General features: G+C 42.7%; 1 protein-coding gene across 2 annotated transcripts in view; it reads left to right on the plus strand.

The window, feature by feature from the left end:
• The window catches only part of TPCN1 (two pore segment channel 1), a 69,574-nt gene that overhangs the window by 1,343 nt on the left and 43,403 nt on the right, over positions 1 to 24,828 (plus strand). For both annotated transcript variants that reach the window (XM_044275303.1, XM_044275304.1), the window contains exons 2-13: positions 336 to 572; positions 1,600 to 1,709; positions 4,890 to 5,066; positions 5,224 to 5,337; positions 7,161 to 7,291; positions 9,410 to 9,498; positions 10,784 to 10,818; positions 12,770 to 12,828; positions 13,545 to 13,644; positions 16,507 to 16,623; positions 17,732 to 17,856; positions 23,521 to 23,569. In XM_044275303.1, the coding sequence (XP_044131238.1) occupies positions 467 to 572; positions 1,600 to 1,709; positions 4,890 to 5,066; positions 5,224 to 5,337; positions 7,161 to 7,291; positions 9,410 to 9,498; positions 10,784 to 10,818; positions 12,770 to 12,828; positions 13,545 to 13,644; positions 16,507 to 16,623; positions 17,732 to 17,856; positions 23,521 to 23,569 (1,212 nt within the window). In that variant the 5' untranslated portion in view covers positions 336 to 466. The remainder of the gene's footprint in view (positions 1 to 335; positions 573 to 1,599; positions 1,710 to 4,889; positions 5,067 to 5,223; positions 5,338 to 7,160; positions 7,292 to 9,409; positions 9,499 to 10,783; positions 10,819 to 12,769; positions 12,829 to 13,544; positions 13,645 to 16,506; positions 16,624 to 17,731; positions 17,857 to 23,520; positions 23,570 to 24,828) is intronic.

Below are 24,828 nucleotides of genomic sequence, written 5' to 3' on the forward strand. Positions count from 1 at the left end.
ACATTCAAGTGAATGAGTCCGTGTCCATAATGCGGTCCACAAACGGCCGAGCCCGCATTACCCGCAAACAGCGTGTCCGCGATATACATTCGTATGCATGAGCCCTTAGACAGACTTGTAAGTGTGGAGCAGAAGACTCCTTGGAGATGTTTTCATGAAAGCTTCTCAATTGAGCAGATAAGACTGTTGCATGAGGAATGTAATACTTGTGACTTTGAGTTGGTGAATGTAAAAATGTCATTTGCCCCCTCCTAAATCTAAAATGAGAGATCGTTTGCTGCTGTTACTAAAATGTATTTCATGATTTGATGACCCTTAAAACCTCTTATCTGCAGTGCCCCTGTGATCTTAAAGATCTGAAGGTGCTTTTCTTCAGGGTCATTCCAAAATGTGAGCGTTACTCCATATCTGGTTCTCCATTTTGGATAAATGGGAAGAGTCTGCAGATGAAAGACACGTAGTCACCATGTCTGGAAATCTGGAGGACGATGAACCGCTCTTATTCATTTTAGAAGAAAACGGAGGGTGTGCTAATGTTCCTGAGGTGGATAATACCAGCGATGTGGCATTAGGTAAGGTTCTTTGTATTTGTTTCTGTTGGACGATATGGTCAAAAGAGCCTCTTGTGGTAACTAGGTAGATGGGAGTCTCCATCACCCTGGACTTCTCATGCGGCAAGAAGACTCCTCACCGTGTATTTAGTGTAGCTAGAATATTCAGTATCAAGTCAGTATCCATTAGAGTGAGGAATCTGAGTTATCTTTCTCATATTGATTTCCTAGACTAGGTAAGTATGACAAAACTCAAAAGCAAGCTATGGGACTGCCGGAAATAGCTGAGCCAGTGCTTTGTTATTTTAGAGGCGAATAGAGGGTGGCGGCGCATGCACTTTCCTTGACTTTGAGGGGCCCGTTCTGGATATAGGTCCATGTCTCACTCTGAGACCTGCTTCTATCTGACAATTGTGGCACATCCTACCGATAGGCCATCAATGTCTTAGACGGGAATACTAGGATATGCCACAAATAGACTAGGATATGCCACAAATATCAGATAGGTGTGGGTCTCACTTCTGAGACCTGCTTCTGTCTCCAGAATGGGGTCTCAAATGTGAAGGACAGCACACTGTGAATGTATGGCGTCCTCTCCATTCACTGCTATGAGACTTTCAAAGGGCTTGACTATTTTGGGAACTCCCGTAGTGGTGAGTGGAGGATGGCCGCGCTTGTGTTGTATGCTCTCCCTTCACTCTGGGAGCCCCATTCTGGAGATAGGAGCAGGTCCCACATGCTTTATTGGTCCAGATTAAAACATGTCTACCTGGGAGAACAACTGATTTTAGTGGGGCAAGCCTCATCCAGCCAGGCGGTGGTTTCTGCATCTCCGCTGGCTGCACACCTACTTATTTTATGACTAGTGCCTATAGTTTTGATTATTCTGCATATTTACGGTGTGGAAGCCTGATGTTCTCGGCGTCACACGAGGATTTATTTTTAGAGTGTTGCGTTAATGGGTGACAGAGCTGTTAGCCATCAGTTGTAAACTGCATGACCGCTTTCCTTTTATTAAATTTTGTAAGATCTGCAAACTTTTCTTCAGCTACAGACGAGTATGAGTGCCACCCAGAAAGCATGGAGCAAGTTCACATGCCTGAGGACGCGGACCTCATCTGGGAGACGCGCTATCAGGAAGCTGCTATCTACCTCCAGGTCAGAAAATCTTCATGGCAGACATTTCTATTTTATATACAGGGTCCTGGAAACACAGTGATGTGTATGGAATGCATAGCAGAAACTACTTAAAGGGGAACAGTAGTTTTATATTGGTGGCCTATCCTCAGGAAAGGCCACCAATATCTGAATGACGAGGGTCGGACATCACACAACCCCACCAATCAGCTGTTCTGCAGTAGACAGATTCTTTCACTGTGTAGTGGATGGAGCTTGATAATACAGCCTTGCTACCACTCCGCAGTAACCAGCTCCGTCCTCTACGCAGTGGATGGAGCTGCGTGATTTCCTCACTGGAGCTACTTGGGAACAGCTGATTCATATATTGATAGTCCATGCTGAGAATAGGCAATATAAAAATCCTGGTTGACCCCTTTAAAGATCATTTTACAGAATATCCTTTAAAAAAAATTTGGAATAAAGATGAGGAGTTCACACTAAGGACAGCTGGGATGAGACATGGCAAAACCCGTCATTTTGTGAAGACTGCTCCGGAGAGACTTGATAGTTCTCACACACTGTCAATTCTTCTTAAAGGGAACCTGTCACCGGGATTTTGGGTATAGTGCTGAAGACAGGGGTTGCTAGATGGCCGCTAGCACATCCATAATACCCAGTCCCCATAGCTCTGTGTGCTTTTATTGTGTAAAAAAACTGAATTGATACATATGCAAATTAGCCAGAGATGAGTCCTGTCCCTGACTCATCTCACTTACAGGACTCGTCTCTGGCTAATTTGCATATGTATCAAATCGGGTTTTTTACACAATAAAAGCACACAGAGCTTTGGGGACTGGATATTGCGGATGTGCTAGCGGCCATCTAGCAACCCATGTCCTCAGCTCTATACCCAAAATCCCGGTGACAGGTTCCCTTTAAAGGGTTACTCTAGGAATTAAGCAAATGAAATTACTTAAATTTTACGTTATTATAAATATATTCCCAAATACCTTTTATTAGTTATAATGGACCGATTTGTCTAGATAACAATCATCAGAAGAAATAAAATAGTACACATAAAACCTGTCCTAATCACTCGGCGGGACATGTTACTTTACAACACTGAGCTAAACAGCTGCCTCATCCTCCTCTCTGTGGTAATGAATACTGCATACAAGAGCTGCTGCTCATTACCCCCTCCTCTTCATTACACTGCACATCTTCTCGGATGGAATGGAGCGAGTACTTGTAATTGCACTACGCCGCCGCTCCACAGAAGACGATGCGCAGTGTAATGACCAGGAAGCAGCGCTGCATGGATTGCTGCCTCCTCTTCAAACAGCTGATCAGTTGGATCCCCCACTGATCAGATTTTGATCACCTATCCTGCATAAAACCCCTGCACTACCCCTTTAACAGACACCAACTAAAAGGTTTCCAAGGGCTGAAAGTGAGTATGTAATACCTGAAGTTTATTCTTCACTTGTGAATATTTTTTTTATGTGAAAAACATAACATTTTAGAAATAAAAGGAATAATAAAATCCCTGCAAATACCGTGTATTAAATGTCCCTGAATTAGAAAGCCTAGCAGGAAAGGGATGAAATAGTGAGGGACACTTAATTCCCATAAGCCAGTCTTGATCGCCCTGCGCTGGGGTGAGATGCACGTGGCAGAAGCCTCTTAATAAATTAGTCGCACCTCTGGCCTTCCATACGCCAGATATTGAAGGCTATGCCAGCTCGGGGCTGAAGTAGATTTCATCTATAAATGATGCCACACTCTGGCTGTTCAGTGCCAAGCCCCTCCCACAAAGCCCCGCCCCTTTAATGGCACTTTTGAAAAGTGCCGAGAAGATTAAAAGTCGCAAATTATGGTGAACCATAATTAGCAACTTTTTAAATCCACAATAATGACGGAAAGTTCTATGTAAATGTCCCTCAATGTGTTTTGCAGTTAGTTTTGAAGAAATCTTGTAAGAATTCCCTAGGCGTTTAGTGGATTTGTAGCGCGTTTTGCATTCACACTGAGCCCTTAATTTGCAATCTGAAATGTGGAAAGTAAATCTCACTGATATAAATGCTGAGCAAAGGGCAGTACTGTCACCTAACAAATAATTAACTGAAGGTAACTCGTTTTTCACGATTCTATTACATCTGGCCATACATCCTGCCATTACCTTGCCTTGTTGGCTGGTTTTGTCAGAAATGTGGCAGAAATTAGAGGATGTGCTAAACTAACAAAGTATCACTCGCCTGGAAATTCTGCCTTTGCTCTGGTGCTCCAGCGGCTCTTTGTTGTTGTCCTGTACGGATGACGATGTGACGGCTGCAGCTTTTCGTTGGCTGCTGCAGCCAGGTCATGGACAGACACCAGCAGCAGCACGGGAGTGTCAGTGTATTTTCCTGGTGAGTACCGTAATACTTATTGTCTTATTTTAGCATCACTCTCTGATCGGCAAGGGAACTTGAAAATTAAGGGGCGGTACTGCCAAAGTGGCGCCATTCAAGAAAAGCTACATGTAGACTGCAGACGGTCTCCTAATGTGTGACCAGATGAGATAAGTGGCTGGAGGAGCCTTGTGTAACCTGTATACATCCCCTCAACCTGCAGCCACGTGCTTTTATATAGTCGCAGATCTTCTGGGTGATTTTGCGATATTCTTTTCATTTACAGCCGGGTACATTTATCCCTGGTTTATACACAGACTGCTTTGCGGGTATGCTGGTTGTATCTCCTGGGCGGATCATTGCCTATGTGTTGTCTGTGTGACCGCGTCAAAATCCGCCTGGTTTCTGCTTCTGTCGTAATTCTCCATTATAAATGCTGCGGTCCATTAAATAAAGCTAAACTGTGAGCAGGCTTTCCACCGCCGCCTCCCGAGGGGTCCGCGGTGACTACTCCAAAAAACGGACATGTACATTCTTGCCACAATCTGGAAAAACCGCACATGAAAAATCCTCAGCCGCGTGAACTGTGGCACGGCTTCCTCTTGAAAAGGCGGTTTTAGGGCAGATTCAGCAAGTTTTTTTCAACACATTGAAACCTGTGCCAAAAATCCGTTGTGTGAACGTGCCCCTAGAGTAGAAACTGGATTTTATGCTGTTTTGTTCTTTTACTTCATTTCTCCAGTCCGGTTTACTCAAGCTAGAAATTGTATTTTTACTTTGTTCGCTGAACACTAATTGTGATCTCTGATCTGTTCCTTATGATTTACAGGAGGGGAAGAATAATGACAAGTTTTACACTCATCCACGGGACCCGAAAGCGCTTGCTGCTTACCTTTTTGCCCACAATCATTTATTCTACATGCTGGAACTAAGTACCGGGCTTCTGTTGCTGCTTCTTTCCTTGTGCGAGGCACCGGCTGTCCCCTTTCTTCGCCTTGACATCTATGTATGTATGAATATCAGTGTTTTCTGTCAGTGTAGGGTCCATATAGTGTTTTTTTTTTTTTTTTTTCGGTCATAAATTGGAGTAGAAAGGCTGAAATGGCTTGTGTTAAGTTGTCTTCTTCCTTACTGTTTTCCTTTCTTCAATTGCATTATTTTAGGTTCATGCTACTCTGGAATTGCTGGCGCTGGCATTGGTTGTTTTTGAACTCTGCATGAAGATGAGGTGGCTCGGTTGTTGGAGTTTTTTGACGCATCGAAGGACAATGTTGAAGGTCAGTCTTTGAACAGTCTTGAAAGGTCTGCCCTCCCTCTGTCACTTGTTCGTGTCCCCCACAATATGGTTGCAAGGTTCTGAGTGGTTGTCATGGTAGGCGTGGATCTAGTGAAGGTTCCCAGTCCTGCCTTCTTAGTACTTAGGGCTTGAAGAGGTTCTCCAAATTTGAAAACAAAACGAAACATTTTTTTAGATCACCATATTCTGACCCCCATAACTCTTTTATACTTATGTCTACTGAGCTATATAGGGGTTCGTTTTTTGTGGGACAATCCTATAGTTTTTATTGATACCATTTTGGAGTGTGTGTGACTTTTTGATCACATTTTATTACATTCTTTTTGGGTAAGAGAAGCAATAAAAAAATGGCAAATCAGCTATTTTGACACTTTTTTTTTTTTTCTGTTACACCATTCACCATATTGGAAATTTATTTTTGGTATTCTAATAGTACGGGTGTTTTCGGTCCTGGTGATACCCATGATGGTTATATTTATTGTTGTTTAGATTATTATTATTTTTTTTTTTTTATTATACGGAAAGGGGGGTGATTTAAACATTATTATTATTATTATTATTATTTTTTTTTATCTTTTATATATCTTTTTTTATTTTTTGTAATGATTTTGAAGCTCATATATGAGCCTACAAATTCATTTTTTTTCATTTTTAATTTTGTGCTTTAAAATGAGTTTTGGACTCCAGATTGTTTGTTTATTTCTTATCCTGGCCTGCCATCTGGTGGCCAAAATAAGAATTGCAGCATGAACACTATAATCCTCGTCAGCAAGGCTTACGACTACCGATGCCCCCATTGGCCGCAGGAGGCCTCGGTAGGAAGCCTTTTTATGAGCATTTAGATGCCATGATCTCACTTGATCACGGCATCTAAAGCCTTTAACCTTCTCCGGACCGCCGTACGCAGGATTGCGTCCTGCCGGCGGCCCTGCTCTTCTGGGTGGTAAGTTGCATGACCGAGCGATAAACGGTGAAAGTAGTGTAGTGCAGAAGTGTAAAAAGTGCTCTGGTCATGAAGGGGGTTTTAGCTAGCGGGGCTGAAGTGGTTAATTACCGCGATCTGCATTATTGCCGGTCACGGTAATTAGCCGCAGGGCTATGCTGTACGAAACGGCAGAGACCTGCCGGCCATGGTGCCCGTGCTAGCAGGTGCCATGTTTACACATCGCTGGTACGGCGCTGGTAGCGAAAGTGTTATAGATGTTGTCCCACGAAAATATTCTATATTTTTCAAAACCGCACCTGGATCTGAATACTTTTATAATTTTATATAGTTAAAATTATATTATAGCTACTGAGCTATTCACTGAAATTCATCTGTATAGCGCCACCTGCTGTTTGTTCTTTTTGTAATTTCTCTGTCCACCTCAGTGAGGTGGACGCGCATGGTCAGTTCTATTTTTCAACTGCCACTAGCTGCAGACAAAGGACACTACCCATGAGAAAGGACATGGCCACTGAGCTGCCAGCTTGAAATAAATTTAGGGGAGCAATGACTGGGTAAAGTTCTAGCCTCATGTGAGGTACCGGGCTGGCTGTAGCTTTGTAAAAAAAAAATACATTGTCATGTACTATATGATGTCTGATTTAAATTTTTTACATTGATCATGGGATATCCATGGTGGGATCTCTTTGTATTGCTGATCAGTGGGTGTATTCAAAGTGGACCCCCAGTATTCACACATTGATCAGTTGTTTCCTGGAAAGACCCTTTTTACAGAAGGCAACCTTTGTCAATTGTGATTTATTTATTTTTTGACTTGTGGAAAGGCCATGGAGAACAGTTTGTTTTCTTCTCTGCAGAGTTCTGTATTGTTGGTTCAGTTTGTTGAAGCTATTGTGGTGCTAATCAGACAAACCTCTCATGTACGGGTAACGAGAGCATTGCGACCTATTTTTTTTGTGGACTGCAGATATTGTGGGGCTGTACGAAGGTAAGAATGGTTTGTAAGATTTTTTTTTTTTTATTAGTAGTAATTATTACAAATATAAATGTGTACCACTACCTACTTGGGATTCATTCATTCATTCAAATGTCATTTTTTTTTTTAATGGCCATTTTTCAACCAGTTTTGCATCCATTTTATGGCCATCTGGATATTTAAATGACCATTTGCATCTGTTCATAAAAAATGGATGATTTTCATTGGCTTTTTTTTCCATAAAATCCCAACCCCTGCAGTATACATAATGTCCCCCCACAGTGGCCCCTAGCAGTAATAATGTCCACCATAATGGCCCCTAGCAGTAATAATGTCTAGCATAGTGGCCCTCAGCTGTAATAATGCCTCTTGCACATGACTGAATGACACCAATGAAAGTCTATGGGGCTATTAACATGGCCGTTCTTTGAACAGCCAGTGAATATCGTCAATCTAAAAATTGGACGTCCTATTTTTGGCCGTTTTTCACGGCCAGACGGGCCTCATTGAAATCAATGCGACTGTTTTTTTTAACGGCCGCTTCGACAGGAGTGTACCCGTCTAACGGCGGTTAAAAATGGGTACACTTTAACAATATGGCCTCTAAAAAAAAAAATTTAAAAGATCATCCACTTCCTTGCCCCCCTGCAGCAGTCTCTTCTCTCTTCATTGAACAGGACCTTCCGAAGGTCCTGTTCAATGAAGAGACTTCTGCAGCGCGAGCAAGTGTATGAGGTTAAAAAAAATAATAATAATTTAAAGAGGACATTATTTTAGCTGGGGGCACTATAGAAAAATTTACACCGTGAGGAACATTATTTTAGCTGGCACCATGGGGGTCATGTAAAATGGATTCAAAACGGAGACACTGCCGTGTCTGCACACACTGATGCAAAATGGCCATGAAAAACTGACAGTGTGTCTGTTTTTAATGGACGTTTTTTTTCACTGTCGTGTGCATGTAGCCTTATGTGTTTTTGTTTAGTTTTTTAAGCCCAAAAAAATTATAATAAATTATTCCTCTCATCCACTTGCACGTACAGAGGCAGTCGCTCATCTCTTGATGCTAAAGGACCTGCCAAAGGATCTGCGCTCAAGCGTGATGACATCACCCTGGGAGCGCATGGTGACATCATCAGGCTTGAGCACAGATCCTTCAGTACATCTTTGACTCAACAGCATGTGAATAATAAGAATGTGTGTATTGCGCCAATATATTCCGCAGAGTGTTAAACTCACACTTTTGAGCTGCAGAGGTGATTGAGCATTTCCGACCCGCAATCATTTACAGCAGGACTATGGACCGACACCACATAGGTAAAATCATTAGAGGTTTCCAGAGACTTGCAGTATCCTTAGGGTAGGTCATTAATATCAGATGGGCGGTGGTCCAACTCCCTGCACTCATGCAGACTTTGGAACTACCCATCTTCACACACAGTGTGTTGGCTGCTTAATTCTCACTTCTACCATTTATTTGACTCTGGCGCCATGGCTCGTGAAAACAGCTGATCGGTGGGGATACCTGGAATTGGACCCGCACCCATCTTATATCGATAGGTCATCAGTAGTTAAGTCCTGAAACCCCTCTTTAAAGGTTATCCAAGGCTAGAAATGGCCCCCCATGCGCCCTCCCCATGTCGCTCCTGGTCCCCGCACTGCCGCAGCTGCTTCTCCCCGTGGACGGATGAAAACATGGTTTGGGTTACACTAGGGAGGCTTGTCACCCCCTGCCATTGGCTCCCCCCCCCCCCCCCCTTCCCTCTCGACATCGGAAGTTTTCATCCGCGCATGGGGAGAGGCAGCGGCAGAATCGGTGTGAGGGGCCCGGGCATATGGGGGGCCATTTCCTGCCTTTAATAAGCCCTTTAACCTGTATACATCTTTGGAGCCACATTGTCCCTTAGTGGTACTCATCAGGACATCACTATAAGCTAAGATGCACAGTAAACATTTTAGATCAGTAAACAGCAGCTTCTTTTGTTCAGTCAGACGTGTATCCTAATGCACATAATGTACGTGTTATGCACCAGTTAGTATTGGAATAATAATGTCGGGGGGGGGGGGGGTCTTTAGGCGTCTAAGCGGTCATTGAAAATTCTGTATTAAGATTATGCATTTGCTCTACAGGAACCTGCGTCAGATTTTCCAGTCTCTGCCACCTTTCATGGATATCCTGCTTCTCCTCCTATTCTTCATGGTGATATTTGCCATCCTGGGTATGTTCTTTCACTATAGATATATTTGTGTCCTACTTATTTGCATCAACGGATCAGCCCTGGCTGTTAAAAAGCAGCTCCAAAGTGTTCATACACCTTCAGTAGCTGACGGCCAAAAGTTTCACCCACAGCTATTCCTCCCGGACCCCCATACACATACATGCACGCTTGGTTTGGCCAAGGGTGCATGTGCCCTTTATGGGGAGAGGAGAAGACCTCTGACAATGGCTTATCTCCCTTCAGAACAAAGGATCCGGCATGCTCTCCCCATTATTCCCCCTGACAGCTGGTGGGGAGCCATATGGGGTATTCGCAAACCTATTCCCCATGGTATAAACTATTTCTAGGTCATATTGTACTCTGTGCACCACTCATTGCCACACTTGTACTTTTCTCAGATCAGAGCACAATCATTGTTACACTAAGGCCGAGTTCACATGAACCTTGACAATTACAGTTTTTTTGCTCCATTATTGTAGCAGAAAACTGATAATGGTGGAGTACTGGAATCGTCATATGACAGGCAGCAGCGGTGCATATACTTATAATGGTGCCCTTGGGGGGGTCCACCATTTTAACAGAAAAATAGCACTGCATTCCTTACAATCTGTGTCCACTTCAGGAAGACCATAAATGTCCCGGTGTCCTGGAGTCTGAAGCACCAAAAACCTCATAGATCATGGCTGGTGGAAAAAAATTATTTCTTTATGTGAGCGTTCTCTCCGGGATTTTCCAATATGTCTAGCTACGTGAAGTGCTCATTGCTGTACTTGGCCCAACTGTCCAGGCTTATATGTCGACGTGGTCATAGACATTGATGGGCAAATGTGTGTCAAAGGCATCAGGCTCCTGCATCCCGTCTTTACTGAAAAGCGTAGTCATCTGCACATTTCAGTATCGCTTCAGCTCGCTGCTGCTAGGTCTATGGCAAGCAGGAAGAGAGAAGGGAGATGGCATGAGCGCACAGAGCGCGCCTTCCCTTCATAAGGTCATCAATATTAAAAGCCCGGAGAACCCCTTTAACGGGAGCTATTTCACCCATAAACGCAGAACACAGTGTGAATTTAGCCTGAATGCGCTAGAGCTTCATTTACATGACTGTACCATGACCTGGTACTATCTGCTGCCATACATCCATCACCAATGGCAGTGTGCAGTCTCTGCTAGTATAGCTACGACTCCATCTACCAGCACCAACAGATCTGTGCTAACCTTACTACACCATCATAATGTCTGTGTGATCAAACCTTTTCGTTTTTATTTTGTTAATTTTTCTCTTTTTCAGGATTCTACTTGTTCTCTCCTAATCCATCAGATCCGGTAAGTTTTTTTTTATATATATATATATATATATATATATATATATATATATATATATATACACTACGTGCAGAATTATTAGGCAAATGAGTATTTTGACCACATCATCCTCTTTATGCATGTTGTCTTACTCCAAGCTGTATAGGCTCGAAAGCCTACTACCAATTAAGCATATTAGGTGATGTGCATCTCTGTAATGAGAAGGGGTGTGGTCTAATGACATCAACACCCTATATCAGGTGTGCATAATTATTAGGCAACTTCCTTTCCTTTGGCAAAATGGGTCAAAAGAAGGACTTGACAGGCTCAGAAAAGTCAAAAATAGTGAGATATCTTGCAGAGGGATGCAGCACTCTTAAAATTGCAAAGCTTCTGAAGCGTGATCATCGAACAATCAAGCGTTTCATTCAAAATAGTCAACAGGGTCGCAAGAAGCGTGTGGAAAAACCAAGGCGCAAAATAACTGCCCATGAACTGAGAAAAGTCAAGCGTGCAGCTGCCAAGATGCTACTTGCCACCAGTTTGGCCATATTTCAGAGCTGCAACATCACTGGAGTGCCCAAAAGCACAAGGTGTGCAATACTCAGAGACATGGCCAAGGTAAGAAAGGCTGAAAGACGACCACCACTGAACAAGACACACAAGCTAAAAAGTCAATACTGGGCCAAGAAATATCTCAAGACTGATTTTTCTAAGGTTTTATGGACTGATGAAATGAGAGTGAGTCTTGATGGGCCAGATGGCTGGATTGGTAAAGGGCAGAGAGCTCCAGTCCGACTCAGACGCCAGCAAGGTGGAGGTGGAGTACTGGTTTGGGCTGGTATCATCAAAGATGAGCTTGTGGGGCCTTCTTGGGTTGAGGATGGAGTCAAGCTCAAGCTCCCAGTCCTACTGCCAGTTTCTGGAAGACACCTTCTTCAAGCAGTGGTACAGGAAGAAGTCTGCAAGGTAAGAAAAACATGATTTTCATGCAGGACAATGCTCCATCACACGCGTCCAAGTACTCCACAATGTGGCTGGCAAGAAAGGGTAGAAAAGAAGAAAATCTAATGACATGGCCTCCTTGTTCACCTGATCTGAACCCCATTGAGAACCTGTGGTCCATCATCAAATGTGAGATTTACAAGGAGGGAAAACAGTACACCTCTCTGAACAGTGTCTGGGAGGCTGTGGTTGCTGCTGCACGCAATGTTGATGGTGAACAGATCAAAACACTGACAGAATCCATGGATGGCAGGCTTTTGAGTGTCCTTGCAAAGAAAGGTGGCTATATTGGTCACTGATTTGTTTTTGTTTTGTTTTTGAATGTCAGAAATATATATTTGTGAATGTTGAGATGTTATATTGGTTTCACTGGTAAAAATAAATAATTGAAATGGGTATATATTTGTTTTTTGTTAAGTTGCCTAATAATTATGTACAGTAATAGTCACCTGCACACACAGATATCCCCCTAAAATAGCTAAAACTAAAAACAAACTAAAAACTACTTCCCAAAATATTAAGCTTTGATATTAATGAGTTTTTTGGGTTCATTGAGAACATGGTTGTTGTTCAATAATAAAATTAATCCTCAAAAATACAACTTGCCTAATAATTCTGCACTCCCTGTGTGTATATATATATATATATATATATATATATCATATGTATGTAAACTATCTATCTACATACACACACATATTATATTGAGAAAAGTATTGGGATGCAATTTCATGGGTCCACTACAGACATTATGAAATAACTAGTAGGTTATGCCCCCCTGCAGTTTTCAAGCCTGGTATGCTAATGAATAGCATCGGTACAAGGAGGAGGAGACTGCCCTGTTTCTCAATGGGCGTCTCCTTCTCCCTGGCGGTAGCGCGGTCCAATCACAGCAGAGAGCGTCACAGGGAGAAGGTGTGTTTACATGTTTTAATTCTTTAAAAAATCTATTTACATTTTTTGGCAGTATTTCAACACTCTTGAGAACAGTCTGGTCAGTCTGTTTGTACTCTTGACAACTGCCAAGTAAGTGAATCTCTTTCCTATCTTTAGTGACCTGTGGAAACTATTCATTGATAGTGGGATGTGGATAAAAATAAAATGTTTTAAACTTTATTGATTTTTCACTAAAATTAAGTCACAGATAGAAAAAAAAAAAAAAAAAACACTGATAACGCTGGCCCTGGCAAGGGAAATATCCAACTGGTGTAAAGTAGAACTGGCTTAGTTGTCCATAGTAACCAATCAGATTCCACCATTCATTTTTCACAGCTCCTTTGGAAAATGAAAGGTGGAATCAGATTGGTTGCTATGGACAACTAAGCCAGTTCTACACTTTACACCAGTTTGATAAATGCCCCCCTTTGTGTCCACTAAATAGTATTTTGGATACAAATAGAGTTCACAAGTTGCCTACAGCCACAGCATAGAAGACTAATGCTGCGCTATATCTACTGTCTGTTCCTGTGCAGACGTAGATATTAGTATGTCACACGGCCTGCTGGAGGAAGAGCCAAAGTTATGCAGCGGCGTAAATTTGGCGCATCAGTCAGTGGTGCAGAGGGACTAAGACCGGCATCTAAATCGCTGGTCTTAATAAATGTCCCCCTTTATTTTTATTGCCGTCCTGCGATCAGTGAATAATGAATTATTTTGCTGCATGTGCTCAAATTTACCAGCTCAGTGAAGGAACCTGTAGAAACTACCAGATGCATCTAATAATTTTGACTTCTGCATTATAGCTTCCCTGATGTCATGATGCCGGCCTATTCACGCAATCGATGGTCCTGCATCTTTTTTATTGTGTACTTGTCTATTGAGCTGTATTTCATCATGAATCTGGTGAGCTAACTCCTGCGTTCTTTTCTCTGGCTTTTATGACAACCACACCACATTTTATATGTACTATGTTTTTTGTGAAAAGATCTATACCCTTAAGCTTAAAGAGGTTTTCCGGGATTTTAACATTGACCTATCCTTTTCGGCTTTTCCTAGGCCATGTGATGTCATGTTCATCAGTCACTTGGTCTAAGAGCAGTTCGGGCCCATTGAAGTGAATGGAGCTGAGCTGCGCTACCAAGCAGACACACTATACAATTTACAGCGCTGTGCTTGGTAACCTGAAAGGAAGCCATGGCTGTACTTCAAGCACTGCTGCCTTAGCAAACAGCTGATCAGGGTCATACCCCCCTAATCCAGCGGATAGGTCATCGGTAAAATAAATCTCGGAAACCCCGAGATTTGACAGTGATAATTTTTGTAAATACATTTAATTACCCAATTCCCACCCTTTTTGAGAAAGTAAGTCCCCTCTTACCTGATCGTTGTCTTTCGTCTTCAATGGTTACGGCCACCTCTCCTGTCGAATTTCGCCGGGCCGCGCTTGCACAGAAGACTGAAGATTTTCTCCCGGCCGGGCCACACAGTGTCCTGAACGCACACGCCGCCGCGCATGCGCTATGGTGACGTCTTCCTGGCCAGTATAGTACAGAGCCGCGAACGCGCACGCCGGCTCTGTACTATACAGGCCAGGAATAAGACACCATGGCGCATGTGCGGCGGCGTGTGCGTTCAGGACATTGGCCGGCCGGGAGAAAATCTTCAGTCTTCTGCGCAAGCGTGGCCTGGCCGGGAGAAGACGTCAATCAAGCCCAGCCGAATCCAGGAAGTGAACGTCGCGCTCAACAAAGGTAAGTATGAAGCTCGAGCTGAAGTGGAAGTGGGGAAGTCTGCTTTAGCTGCTGATATCTCCTGAACTGTAGCAGCTAGAAACATGGAAATGGTCTTGTTTGAAAGCTGGAATTGTTTGACCAGGCTTTCATACAAGACCAACATGACAGCATTAGTCTAAGCAACAGAGGAGGTATCACTGTTAGAAATCAAGTCGAGAATAATCGCCGGTAAAACGTGCTTTTACTTTTAGCTGCATTCACTGCATCCCAGTTTCTAACAGCGATATCTTCCCATGTACAGAAGATATTGCTATCTGGTATTGTCTGAAAGCTTGGAATGTCAGCTTTCAAACAATGCAAACCAGAGATATGAGCAGTTAAAGCAGCTGCCCTCCCTCCCCATCAGTCTGGAGGAGCTGCAGAGCTGACAGGCTGCAGAGGATAGGAAAAATAGTAGAAATATATAGAAATGTGAAATTATCATTAATTTACAGACCCACATAATAAAGTTATGCCACACTGTGAATGCCGTAAGTAAATTCCACAAAAGAATGTAAAAATTGCAGTTTTTTTTTAATCTTTTCCCCTAAAATTAACATTGTTTTATTGAATACACTAAATACACCAATATGATTCCTAAAAAACGTATGACTAATCCCACCAAAAAAAAAAAAAAAAATCTGAATTAAAAAGAAAAGTTATGACTGCTAGAACACAAAGGGGAAGGGGAGGGAAATAGAATTGGTCCTTTTAAAAGGGTTCTCCAGGAATTAAGAAAATGAGAATACTTAAATATTACTTTATTATAAATATATTGCGAAATACCTTTCATTAGTAATAATGGCGGCCTGTTTTATCTAGGGAGCAATCATTAGGAGAAATAAAATGGCCTTCGTCCTATTAGTGCACACAAAACCTGTCCTAATCATAATAAGAGCACTGAGCTAAAGAACTGCCTCATCTTCCTCTCCTCTCTGCTCTGCTCGTCAGGGATTATGATCCTGAATACAGCTAATAAGATCTTCAGCTGAATCTCTGTAGGAATGGAGTTCATTAGGAGACATGGAGTACCTAGAGGAGGTGGGGATGTGGCTAATGAACAGCAGCAGTTGTTTACAGTCTCTGTTACCACAGTCCCACATTACCACAGTCTGTCCTGTACGTCCTCTCTATACTTCATTTCTCCTCATGAACTCCATTACCACAGAGATTCAGCTGAAGATCTTATCAGCTGTATTCAGGATCATAATTAGTGTTGAGCGAACTTGTGTTTTAAGTTCTGCGTCCAAAGTTCGGGTTCGGGTTATCGAAGAATCCCGTTATGGATTCCAAATTCCGTTATGATCCGTGGTAGCGGAATCCATAACGGGATTCTTCGATATCCCGAACTTCGGACGCAGAACTTAAAACACAAGTTCGCTCAACACTAATCATAATCCCTGACACACAGAGCAGAGAGGATGATAAGGCGGCTCTTTACCTCAGTGTTGTTAATTAACTTGTTCTGCTGTGTGATTAGGACAGGTTTTGTGTGTAATAATAGGACGGCGGACATTTTGTTTCTCCTAATGATTGATCCCCGGACAAAACGAGCCATTATAACTAATGAAAGGTATTTGGGAATATATTTATAATAAAGTAATATTAAAGTATTTTCATTTTCTTAATTCCCGGAGAACCCCTATAAGGCTAAAATTAATTATGTCCCCTGAGTTGTGCCCCGACAAGATTTACTGCAGACACATATTAGAAATCTACAATAAAAAAGTGACCTTTATGGAAGGGTTTTTCCAATTTTAACGTGACTGTTAAGAGGTTAATGGCAGTATTGTGTGTTGTGAGAGATTTATCAGATAGGGCACATGCAGTCATAGAACAGTCTGCAGAATTTGAGAAATCCTTTCTTCTCTATAAAAATAACAAACTCCAAAGGAATCCTGAGCAGAAGTGTTCAGACGTTAGATGATGGTTATTTTTCTTATACATGGTTGAAGTTTTACTTTCTTTCTGACATTAATTTTCTATTTCTTAGCTTCTAGCAGTTGTGTTTGACACGTTCAATGACATAGAGAAAAAGAAGTTCAAATCCCTGCTTCTGCACAAACGTACAGCCACACAGCACAGCTACCAGCTGCTGGTGAACCCACAGGTATAGAGAAATGGCGTAAGACCGTGTAGTGTGATACTATGTTGAACTTTAGTCATTTGTTAGGCTTGAGATTTTCATTTGTAATTACAAGAACGAGAGTGCACAGAAGCTCACAAATCAAGGTGTCTGTGTGTCAGTGCCGATACGGCACACGCTGCCATCCAGGGAAGGAAGGAAGGTACAGAGCATTCTCTCCCTGGGTGGCTTTGTCTTGTGTGTTCACCTGTCAAATGCAGAATAAGAGAGAGAGATTTAGTTTAGTAATGCTAAGGTAAAGCTAGTCATATTAAAAGTGAAAAAAGAGGGGGCAAAATCTTAAAGGGGTTTTAAAGGAGTACAATATTGAAGACCTATCCTCCATGATTGGTCATCAATATGTGATCAGAGGGATCTGACTCCTGGCACCCCTGCCAATCAGCGAACTTGGCGGCCTCTTCCTAGACCAGTCACATGGTCTATGTGCAGCTCAGTCCCATTCATGTTAATGGTTCTAGGCTGCAATTCCAAGCACAGCCACCATGCAGTGTATGGCATTGTACTTGGTATGATGTGAGAAAGCCGTAGTGATCACGGGAGCACCATGGACTCTTCACACAGCTGATCAGCAGGGGTGCCAGGAGTCGGACAGAATCGATCAGGTGTTGATGAACTGACTGGAGAATAGGTAATCAATATTCTTCTCCTTAAAAACCCGGTAAGGGCTCATTCACACGACCGCATGAGCTGTTCTGGATCCGTTACAATTTCAGTGGGGCTGCAAAAGATGCAGACAGCACACCGTGTTCCGTCCGCATCCGTTGTTCTGTTCCGCAGCCCCACAAAAAATATTTAGCATGTCCCTATTCTTGTCTGCAATTGCATACAAGAATAAGCATTTCTATAATGGGTCATCTGTTCAATTCCCGCAAATTGCGGAACACACATCGGCGTGGTCGTGTGAATGCGCCCTTAAATGGGCTATCGTATGATTAATGTAAAACATGAAGATCAGACATCATGGAGTACATGAAAATTTCTAACACAGTTTTATCTCCTCCCAACAATGACTGACCTGCTCTGTGACCTGTATGTACGTGGGATTCTTTACCTGGAATATTTACCTTTGCAGGGCCCACATGGAATTTCTTTCCGGCAGTTTGATGGAATGATGAGATTCTACAAGCCCCGGATGTCAACTCGTGATCGATACCTGTGCTTTAGGGCCCTGAAACAGAACAGGACAGATAATCTAAGGTAGCAACTGCAATAATTGTTTAAATGTATACCAATTGTAGAAATATCCAGAAGAAGTGGTGTACCCCAAGGTTCAGTGCTGGGTCCTCTACTATTTAATTTATTTATTAATGATTTTTGCAGATGACACTAAGCGATGTAGAACTGTACAGTCTATGGAAGATGTCCATAAACTACAAGCTGACTTGGACACTCTGAGTGATTGGGCATCAACTTGGCAAATGAGGTTCAATGTGGATAAATGTAGAGTTATGCATTTTGGTAGTAATAATATCTGTGCTTCATATGTCCTAGGTGATGTAGCACTGGGAGAGTCACTTATAGAGAAGGATTCTGGGTGTCCTTGTAGATAGTAGATTAAATTACAGCATACAATGTCAATCAGCTGCTTCTAAGGCCACCAGGATATTGTCATGCATCAAACGAGGCATGGACTCGCGGGGCAGGCATGTAATATTACCACTTTACAAAGCATTGGTGCGGCCTCATCTGGAATATGCAGTTCAGTTCGGGGCACCAGTCTATAGAAAGGATGCCCTGGAGCTGGATAAAGTACAAAGGAGAGTGGCTGAACTGAAAAGGGGCATAGAGGGTCTTAGTTATGAAGAAAGATTAAAAGAATTGAATTTATTTAGTCTTGAGAAAAGGCGTCGAAGTGGGGACATGATTAACCTATACAAATATATAAATTCTCGTATTCCAATCAAAACTATGAGAATTAGGTAAAAAATATTTCTGTTTATTTGCCTGTCCCAGGAGATCTGTTATTACCTCATTCCTTTCTCCTAAGCTAGCCTTACTTCTTTAGGCCTCATGCACGAGACCTTATCCGTTTTCAGTCTGCAAAATGCGAATCCACAAAAAAGGGTGATGCCCATGTTGCCTTCGTTTTGTTTGCAGACCCTTTGACTTCAATGGGTCAGTGGTCGGCATTTTGCAGAACGGACACACGGATGTGGACAGCATACAGATGACATCAATGTGCAGTCTGTTTTTTTTTTTTTGGGGGGGGGGGGGGTTTCGCGGAGCCAAAATGCTAATACATAATACAGTCGTCCAAATGAGGCCTTACATAGTTAATACGGTTGAAAAAAGACATAAGTCCATCAAGTTCAACCAAGGCATAGGTGGGGACGTGAATCCCAGAAGGAAGTGAGACTCCGATTTCTACGTGTTTTCGTAAGCATTAATGTCATTTACTTTTAAGAATTCATCTAAACCTTTTTTTTTAAACTGTTCCTGCTGTGACCACGTCCTGAGGAAGTCTATTCCACAGCTTCACAGTTCTTACAGTAAAGACGCTTTGACGCTTCTGGAGACTGAACTTTTTTTTCTCCAGTCGGAGGCAGTGTCCTTTGTCTTTTGAGGGTATTTTACATGGGACAGTTTTTCACCGTATTTTTTATTATGGCCCATTTATATATTTGTATAGGTTAATCATGTCCCCCCCCCTTACACAACTCTTCTCAGGGCTAAATAATTTCAATTCTTTTAATCTTTCTTCATAACTAAGACCCTCCATGCCCCTTATCAGTTTAGTCGCTCTCCTCTGTACTTTTTCCATCTGCAGTGCGTCCTTTCTCTGGACTGGTTCCCAGAACTGAACTGCATATTCCAGATAAGGCCGCACCAACGCTTTGTAAAGTGGTAATATTACATGCCTGCCCCGCGAGTCCATGCCTCGTTTAATGCATGACAATATCCCGGTGGCCTTAGAAGCAGCTGATTGACATTGTATGCTGTTATTTAATCTACCATCCACAAGGACACCCAAATCTTTCTCTATAAGTGACTCTCCCAGTGCTACATTACCTAGGACATATGAAGCACAGAGATTATTACTACCAAGATGCATAACTTTACATTTGTCTACATTGAACCTCATTTGTCAAGTTGATGCCCAATCACTGAGTGTTCAAGTCAGCTTGTAGTTTATGGACATCTTCCATAGACTGTACAGTTCTACATAGCTTAGTGTCATCTGCAAATATATAAATGGGGCTATTAATCCTGACCTCGAAATCATTAATAAATAAATTAAATAATAGAGGGCCCAGCACTGAACCTTGGGGTACACCACTTATAACCCGGGACCATTCTGAATAGGAATCATTGACCACAACTCTCTGGACACGGTCCTTCAGCCAGTTTTCAATCGAATTACAAACTATACTTTCCAAGCCTATAGACCTTACTTTACCTATTAAACCTCTATGAGGGAAAGTATCAAAAGTCTTTGCAAAATCCAGAAACACTACATTCACAGCCGCCCCTATGTCCAGGCTTCTACTCACCTCCTCATAAAAACAAATCCGGTTAGTCTGACAACATCTGTCCTTGGTAAACCTATGCTGGTTATCACTTATAATATTATTTACAGTCACATATTCCTGTATATAGTCCCTCAAGAGTCCTTCAAACATTTCCCACAACAGAAGTTAAACTAACTGGTCTATAATTACCTATGGAGGACCTAGATCCTTTTTTGAATATGGGCACCACGTTTGCCTTGCGCCAATCACTTGGCACTGTACCAGTACCTAGAGAATCTTTTAGAAATTATAAACGGGGGCACAGCAATAACTGAACTGAGCTCGTTAAGAACTCTTGGGTGTAATCTAGGCCTTAATAGGTGAAAGCTAAATGCATGCTGACATTTTAGATGTTGAGGAGTTTATTGATGTGTGCAATTGGCCAATTGATCTATCAACTATCTTATCTGCCAGAAAGCTGATCTGGCATGCTTAATGTTGAAGAGCACCTCTCCCCTTTCCTGACATGCCTGTTTTAACAGCTTCATGCATTCCCCATGTAATAACAATTCTGGAGCAGCTGTTCTTATGTCTCTATGTTGTGCCATTCCTTTATTATTTCTGTTAGAAGTTATGAATGAATTGCTAGGAGTCTGCAGTAATGGTACAGAGGGGAGGTAACCAGTTGGGGGGTGTCTCTGCAGTCTGACAATGGCAGCAATGATTGGATAGAGTGAGTCTGTGCAGGTACACCCCCCAAGTAGTTACCTCCCCTCTGTACCCTTACTGCTGGCAATTCATTCATAACTTCTAGCAGGGATAATAAAGGAATGGCACAACATAGAGCAATAAGAATAGATACTCCAGAATTGTTATTACACAGGGAATGCATGAAGCTATTAAAACAATCATGTCGGGCGTGGTGACAGGTCCACTTTAACCCTAAGTTCAGACCTGAGCGTTTTACAGCGCGTTCCTATGCGCTGTAAAACGCTCGACACGGAGAAACCAATGATTCCCTATGGGAATGGTTCTCACCTGGGCGTTTTACAGCGCGTACGATCGCGCTGTAAAACGCCCGACGCTCAAACAAGTTCTTGAGCTTTTTTTGGGGCGTTTGTCGCGCGTTCCCGCACATAGATATTAGGGAACGCGCGACAATGTGTGAACGCCAGTCTCTGTATGCGCGATTGTAAACGCCCGTACAATCGCGCATACAGAGCGCTCGTTTCAGAACGCTCAGGTCTGAACCCCCTGTAAGGCCCTCTTAGACTGGACTATTTGGACCAACTATCGGGGATGCGAACACTCATTCCCGATAATTAGCTTGAATATTCGAGCAGCCGATCAACGCGCAAACGCTCATTTATGGACTGATGGGCATCTGTCGTCAGGATGAAAGATGCCTGATAATCGGCATCACCTCTTCCCGTTTAATCAGGGATGTGCTGCTGATAATGAAGAGAATGAGGGAGGAACGACTGGTAGCAATTATCTGTCTCTCATTCAAAGTATGTATCGGTCTGTCTAATCAGGCCCGTGCAAACGAGCGCCAATGTATAAATATCATCTTTATGTATGAAGATCAAGCAGTGTAGTACCACCCTTGCTGTCAATTACAATGAAAGATAGTGACATGGGGAATAGTGGTATGACAGGGAAAAAAACATAAGGGTGGACTGCTCTGCCACTGAAGTAAGAGAAGGATGATCCATAGTAGGTGCAAGTAGTTTTATTGGCAGGGCAATCGACCTTTAGCGATTACCGATGGATAACATCCACTATCTGAAACCCCGAGGATACGCACCAGTACAACCAGTCCAGGTGAGCACCTGCAGATAGTGAGGCTCTCTATTTTACTTCTCATCTAAATATACTACACTAGGAGCGCCATGTTTGTTTTCTTGTTCTTACAAATTATTGCGAAGAGAGAGAATTTATTTTAGGCCGATCATAACAGATGAAGTTGAGAATTTGGGCATTTTGCATGGGCTGAAGCACAAGGCTTTGATCAGGAACAAATTGTTCGTTCCTGATCATTGCCCAATTGTTGAGCTGTATTTACATGCTGCAATGATCCCCTTGGTATGGGAATCAGTGATTGCTTTCTGCGATCATTCATTCCTGTACTGGTTCTTTGTTGGTAGCACATCCCTGTTTATACACGGTAATATACTGCCCACAAACACTGATTTTAGGCACCGCGTATAGGCGATCTCTCTACATTCAGTCGTTTGGTGGCTGCACCTTTACATGAGACCGTTATTGGGAACCAACACGCATCTGGATGTTTGTCCCTGATAATTGTCCTGATCCTTGGCCTGTATAAAAGGGTCTTAGTTCTATCCTAACAAATCTGTGGGTGTAAATTGCCAATTCAGACCCTTCTCGTCATCTGTATGGTCAGTCTGGTTTGTCAGCTAATAGACCTGCCCCATCTCCTTGTATGTCCACAGTAACAAATGTATGTGGAAAGGTGCTTTCTACCCATGTGTAGAACTCACACATTACAATTAAAGGGAACCTGTCATGGTGTCTGAACTGCTAGTAGCATTATAGAGCAGGAGGAGCTGAACAGATTTGTATATTTTTATGGGGAAAGATTCTGTATAAAATGTCCCAGTGGGTGGTCCTGCTAATGATGGATACCTCTGTATGCATACAGGGAACGCTGTCAGTGACTGAGTAGGATCTGGGCAGCTTCTCCTGCTTGACAACATGCTGCTAGCAGATCAGATTGCGTGTTCTGTGCGACAGGAAAGCTGGAACAAAGGCTGCCCATTTACACAATATGACCTTTCACACAACCCAATATCACGATCATTTGGCCCCCATTTACTTTCCATATTGTCCACTACACATCCCCTGTTCGCACAGGGCAGCGTTCTGCTGACAAACAACAATTTTCAGTGCCACATAAAAGATGTGGTCAACCCAACAAACTAGCGCTTTGTTTGTTTGATGGGTAATCTGTGGCGCCTTTTATACAAGTTAATTATAGGGACCAATGGGGTCATTTACCAAACTGGGGTTAAGTAGACCTGGTTTAGTTGCCCATGGTAACCAATCAGATTCCACCTTTAATTTTCCAAAAGAGCGGTGAAAAATGAAAGGTGGAATCTGATTTGTTACTATGGGCAACTGAGCCAGTTCTACTGTACACCAGTTTGATAAATGACCCCACAATTGTTTGTTCCTGATGCCAGTGTAAAAGGGTCTAACACAGCGTCTTTTGTTCTTTGGCATAACCCAGCATACAGGATGAGAGGATTACTCACCTCCTAATCCTCTGCCACTCCTGCACACTGCTGGTCTCCACTTCCTTCTCCTGTCTCACTGGAATCCTTCGGTCATGAAGTGTTAAACCAGTATGTGTTCTATGGTCCAGTTTGACGGAATTTGTATTTTGCAGGTTAAACGAATTTTATCATTTTTATGAAATGGTGGACTTGAAGTGGAAGGTGAGGATCTATAACAAGGATATAACTACTCATGCAAAGTGCACTGGCAGTTTGGACATTGCACAGCGGATCTGTCTCCTATCCTGACATGTCTGTTTTAGTAACTACTTGCGCCCCCCTCCCCAAACCATTCTGGAGCATCTACTATTATGACTCTATGTTGTCATTCCTGTATTATTCCTGCTAGAAGTTTACAAATAAATTGCCTGCAGTAAAGGTACTGCTGGGTGTTACCAGCTGTGGGTGTGTCTGACTGTCCAGTCAGTGCTGCTGGTGTCAGACACACCCCAACGGGTAACACCCATCTGTACCTTTACTGCAAGCTGCTGACAATCCATTCATAACTTCTAGTAGGGAAATAAAAGAGGAATGGTACATCACGGAGCCATAAGAATAGACACTTCAGAATTGTTATTACAAGAGGCATGCAAGTAGTTACTAAAAGAGACATCTCAGAAGAGGAGACAGCTCCTCTGTAACCCCTTAGTGACCACCCATACGTGTTTTTACGGTCACTAAGGGGCCTTAGGCTGGGCCGCCGTGTTTTTACGGCGGCCCAGTCTAAGCGCTGCACGGCTCCCCTGTGCAGCGGGGAGCGCTGACCGGGCTCTCACATAAGAGCCGGGGCCCTGCTCTAACAGCCCGGACCGGCAGAAGTGTCGATCCGGGCTGTTTAACCCTTTACATGCCGGGCGCAATGGCGCCCGCTGCATGTAAAGTGGTGACAGAGGGAGCGGACTCCCTCTGTCTCCCATCAGCACCCCGAAAATGCGATCGCGGGGTGCTGATGTGTTGGGAAGCTTACCTCGCTTCCGATCAGGGCCCCGAGCCTGTCTGTAGTTATCTCCAGCAGGCTGTGCCTCTCTGGTGCAGCCTGTTGGTCAATCTTTGAATAGCATTGCTTTTGAAATGTAATGCATTATAGAGATAATGCATTACATTTTAAAAGCAATCAAAATACTGTATATTATAGTCCCTACATAAATATTACATAAATTATCCCCTATGGTGAACGCCGTAAAAAAAAGACAGACAGAATTTCTAATTTATTCTTAGTTTCCACCGAAAAAAACTTAATAACAAGCGATCAAAAAGCGGCATTTACTCCAAAATGATACCAATGAAAAATACAAGTTGTCCCTCAAAAATCAAGCCCTCACACAACTCCATAGAAAAAGAAAAAAAAAAAGTTATGGGTCTTGTGAAGTGGCAATGCAAAATCATTTTTTTGGTTAATAAAAGGGGTTTTATTGGGGGGA

This window comes from Bufo gargarizans, chromosome 1, assembly GCF_014858855.1.
Source record: "Bufo gargarizans isolate SCDJY-AF-19 chromosome 1, ASM1485885v1, whole genome shotgun sequence".
Classification (NCBI taxonomy): domain Eukaryota; kingdom Metazoa; phylum Chordata; class Amphibia; order Anura; family Bufonidae; genus Bufo; species Bufo gargarizans.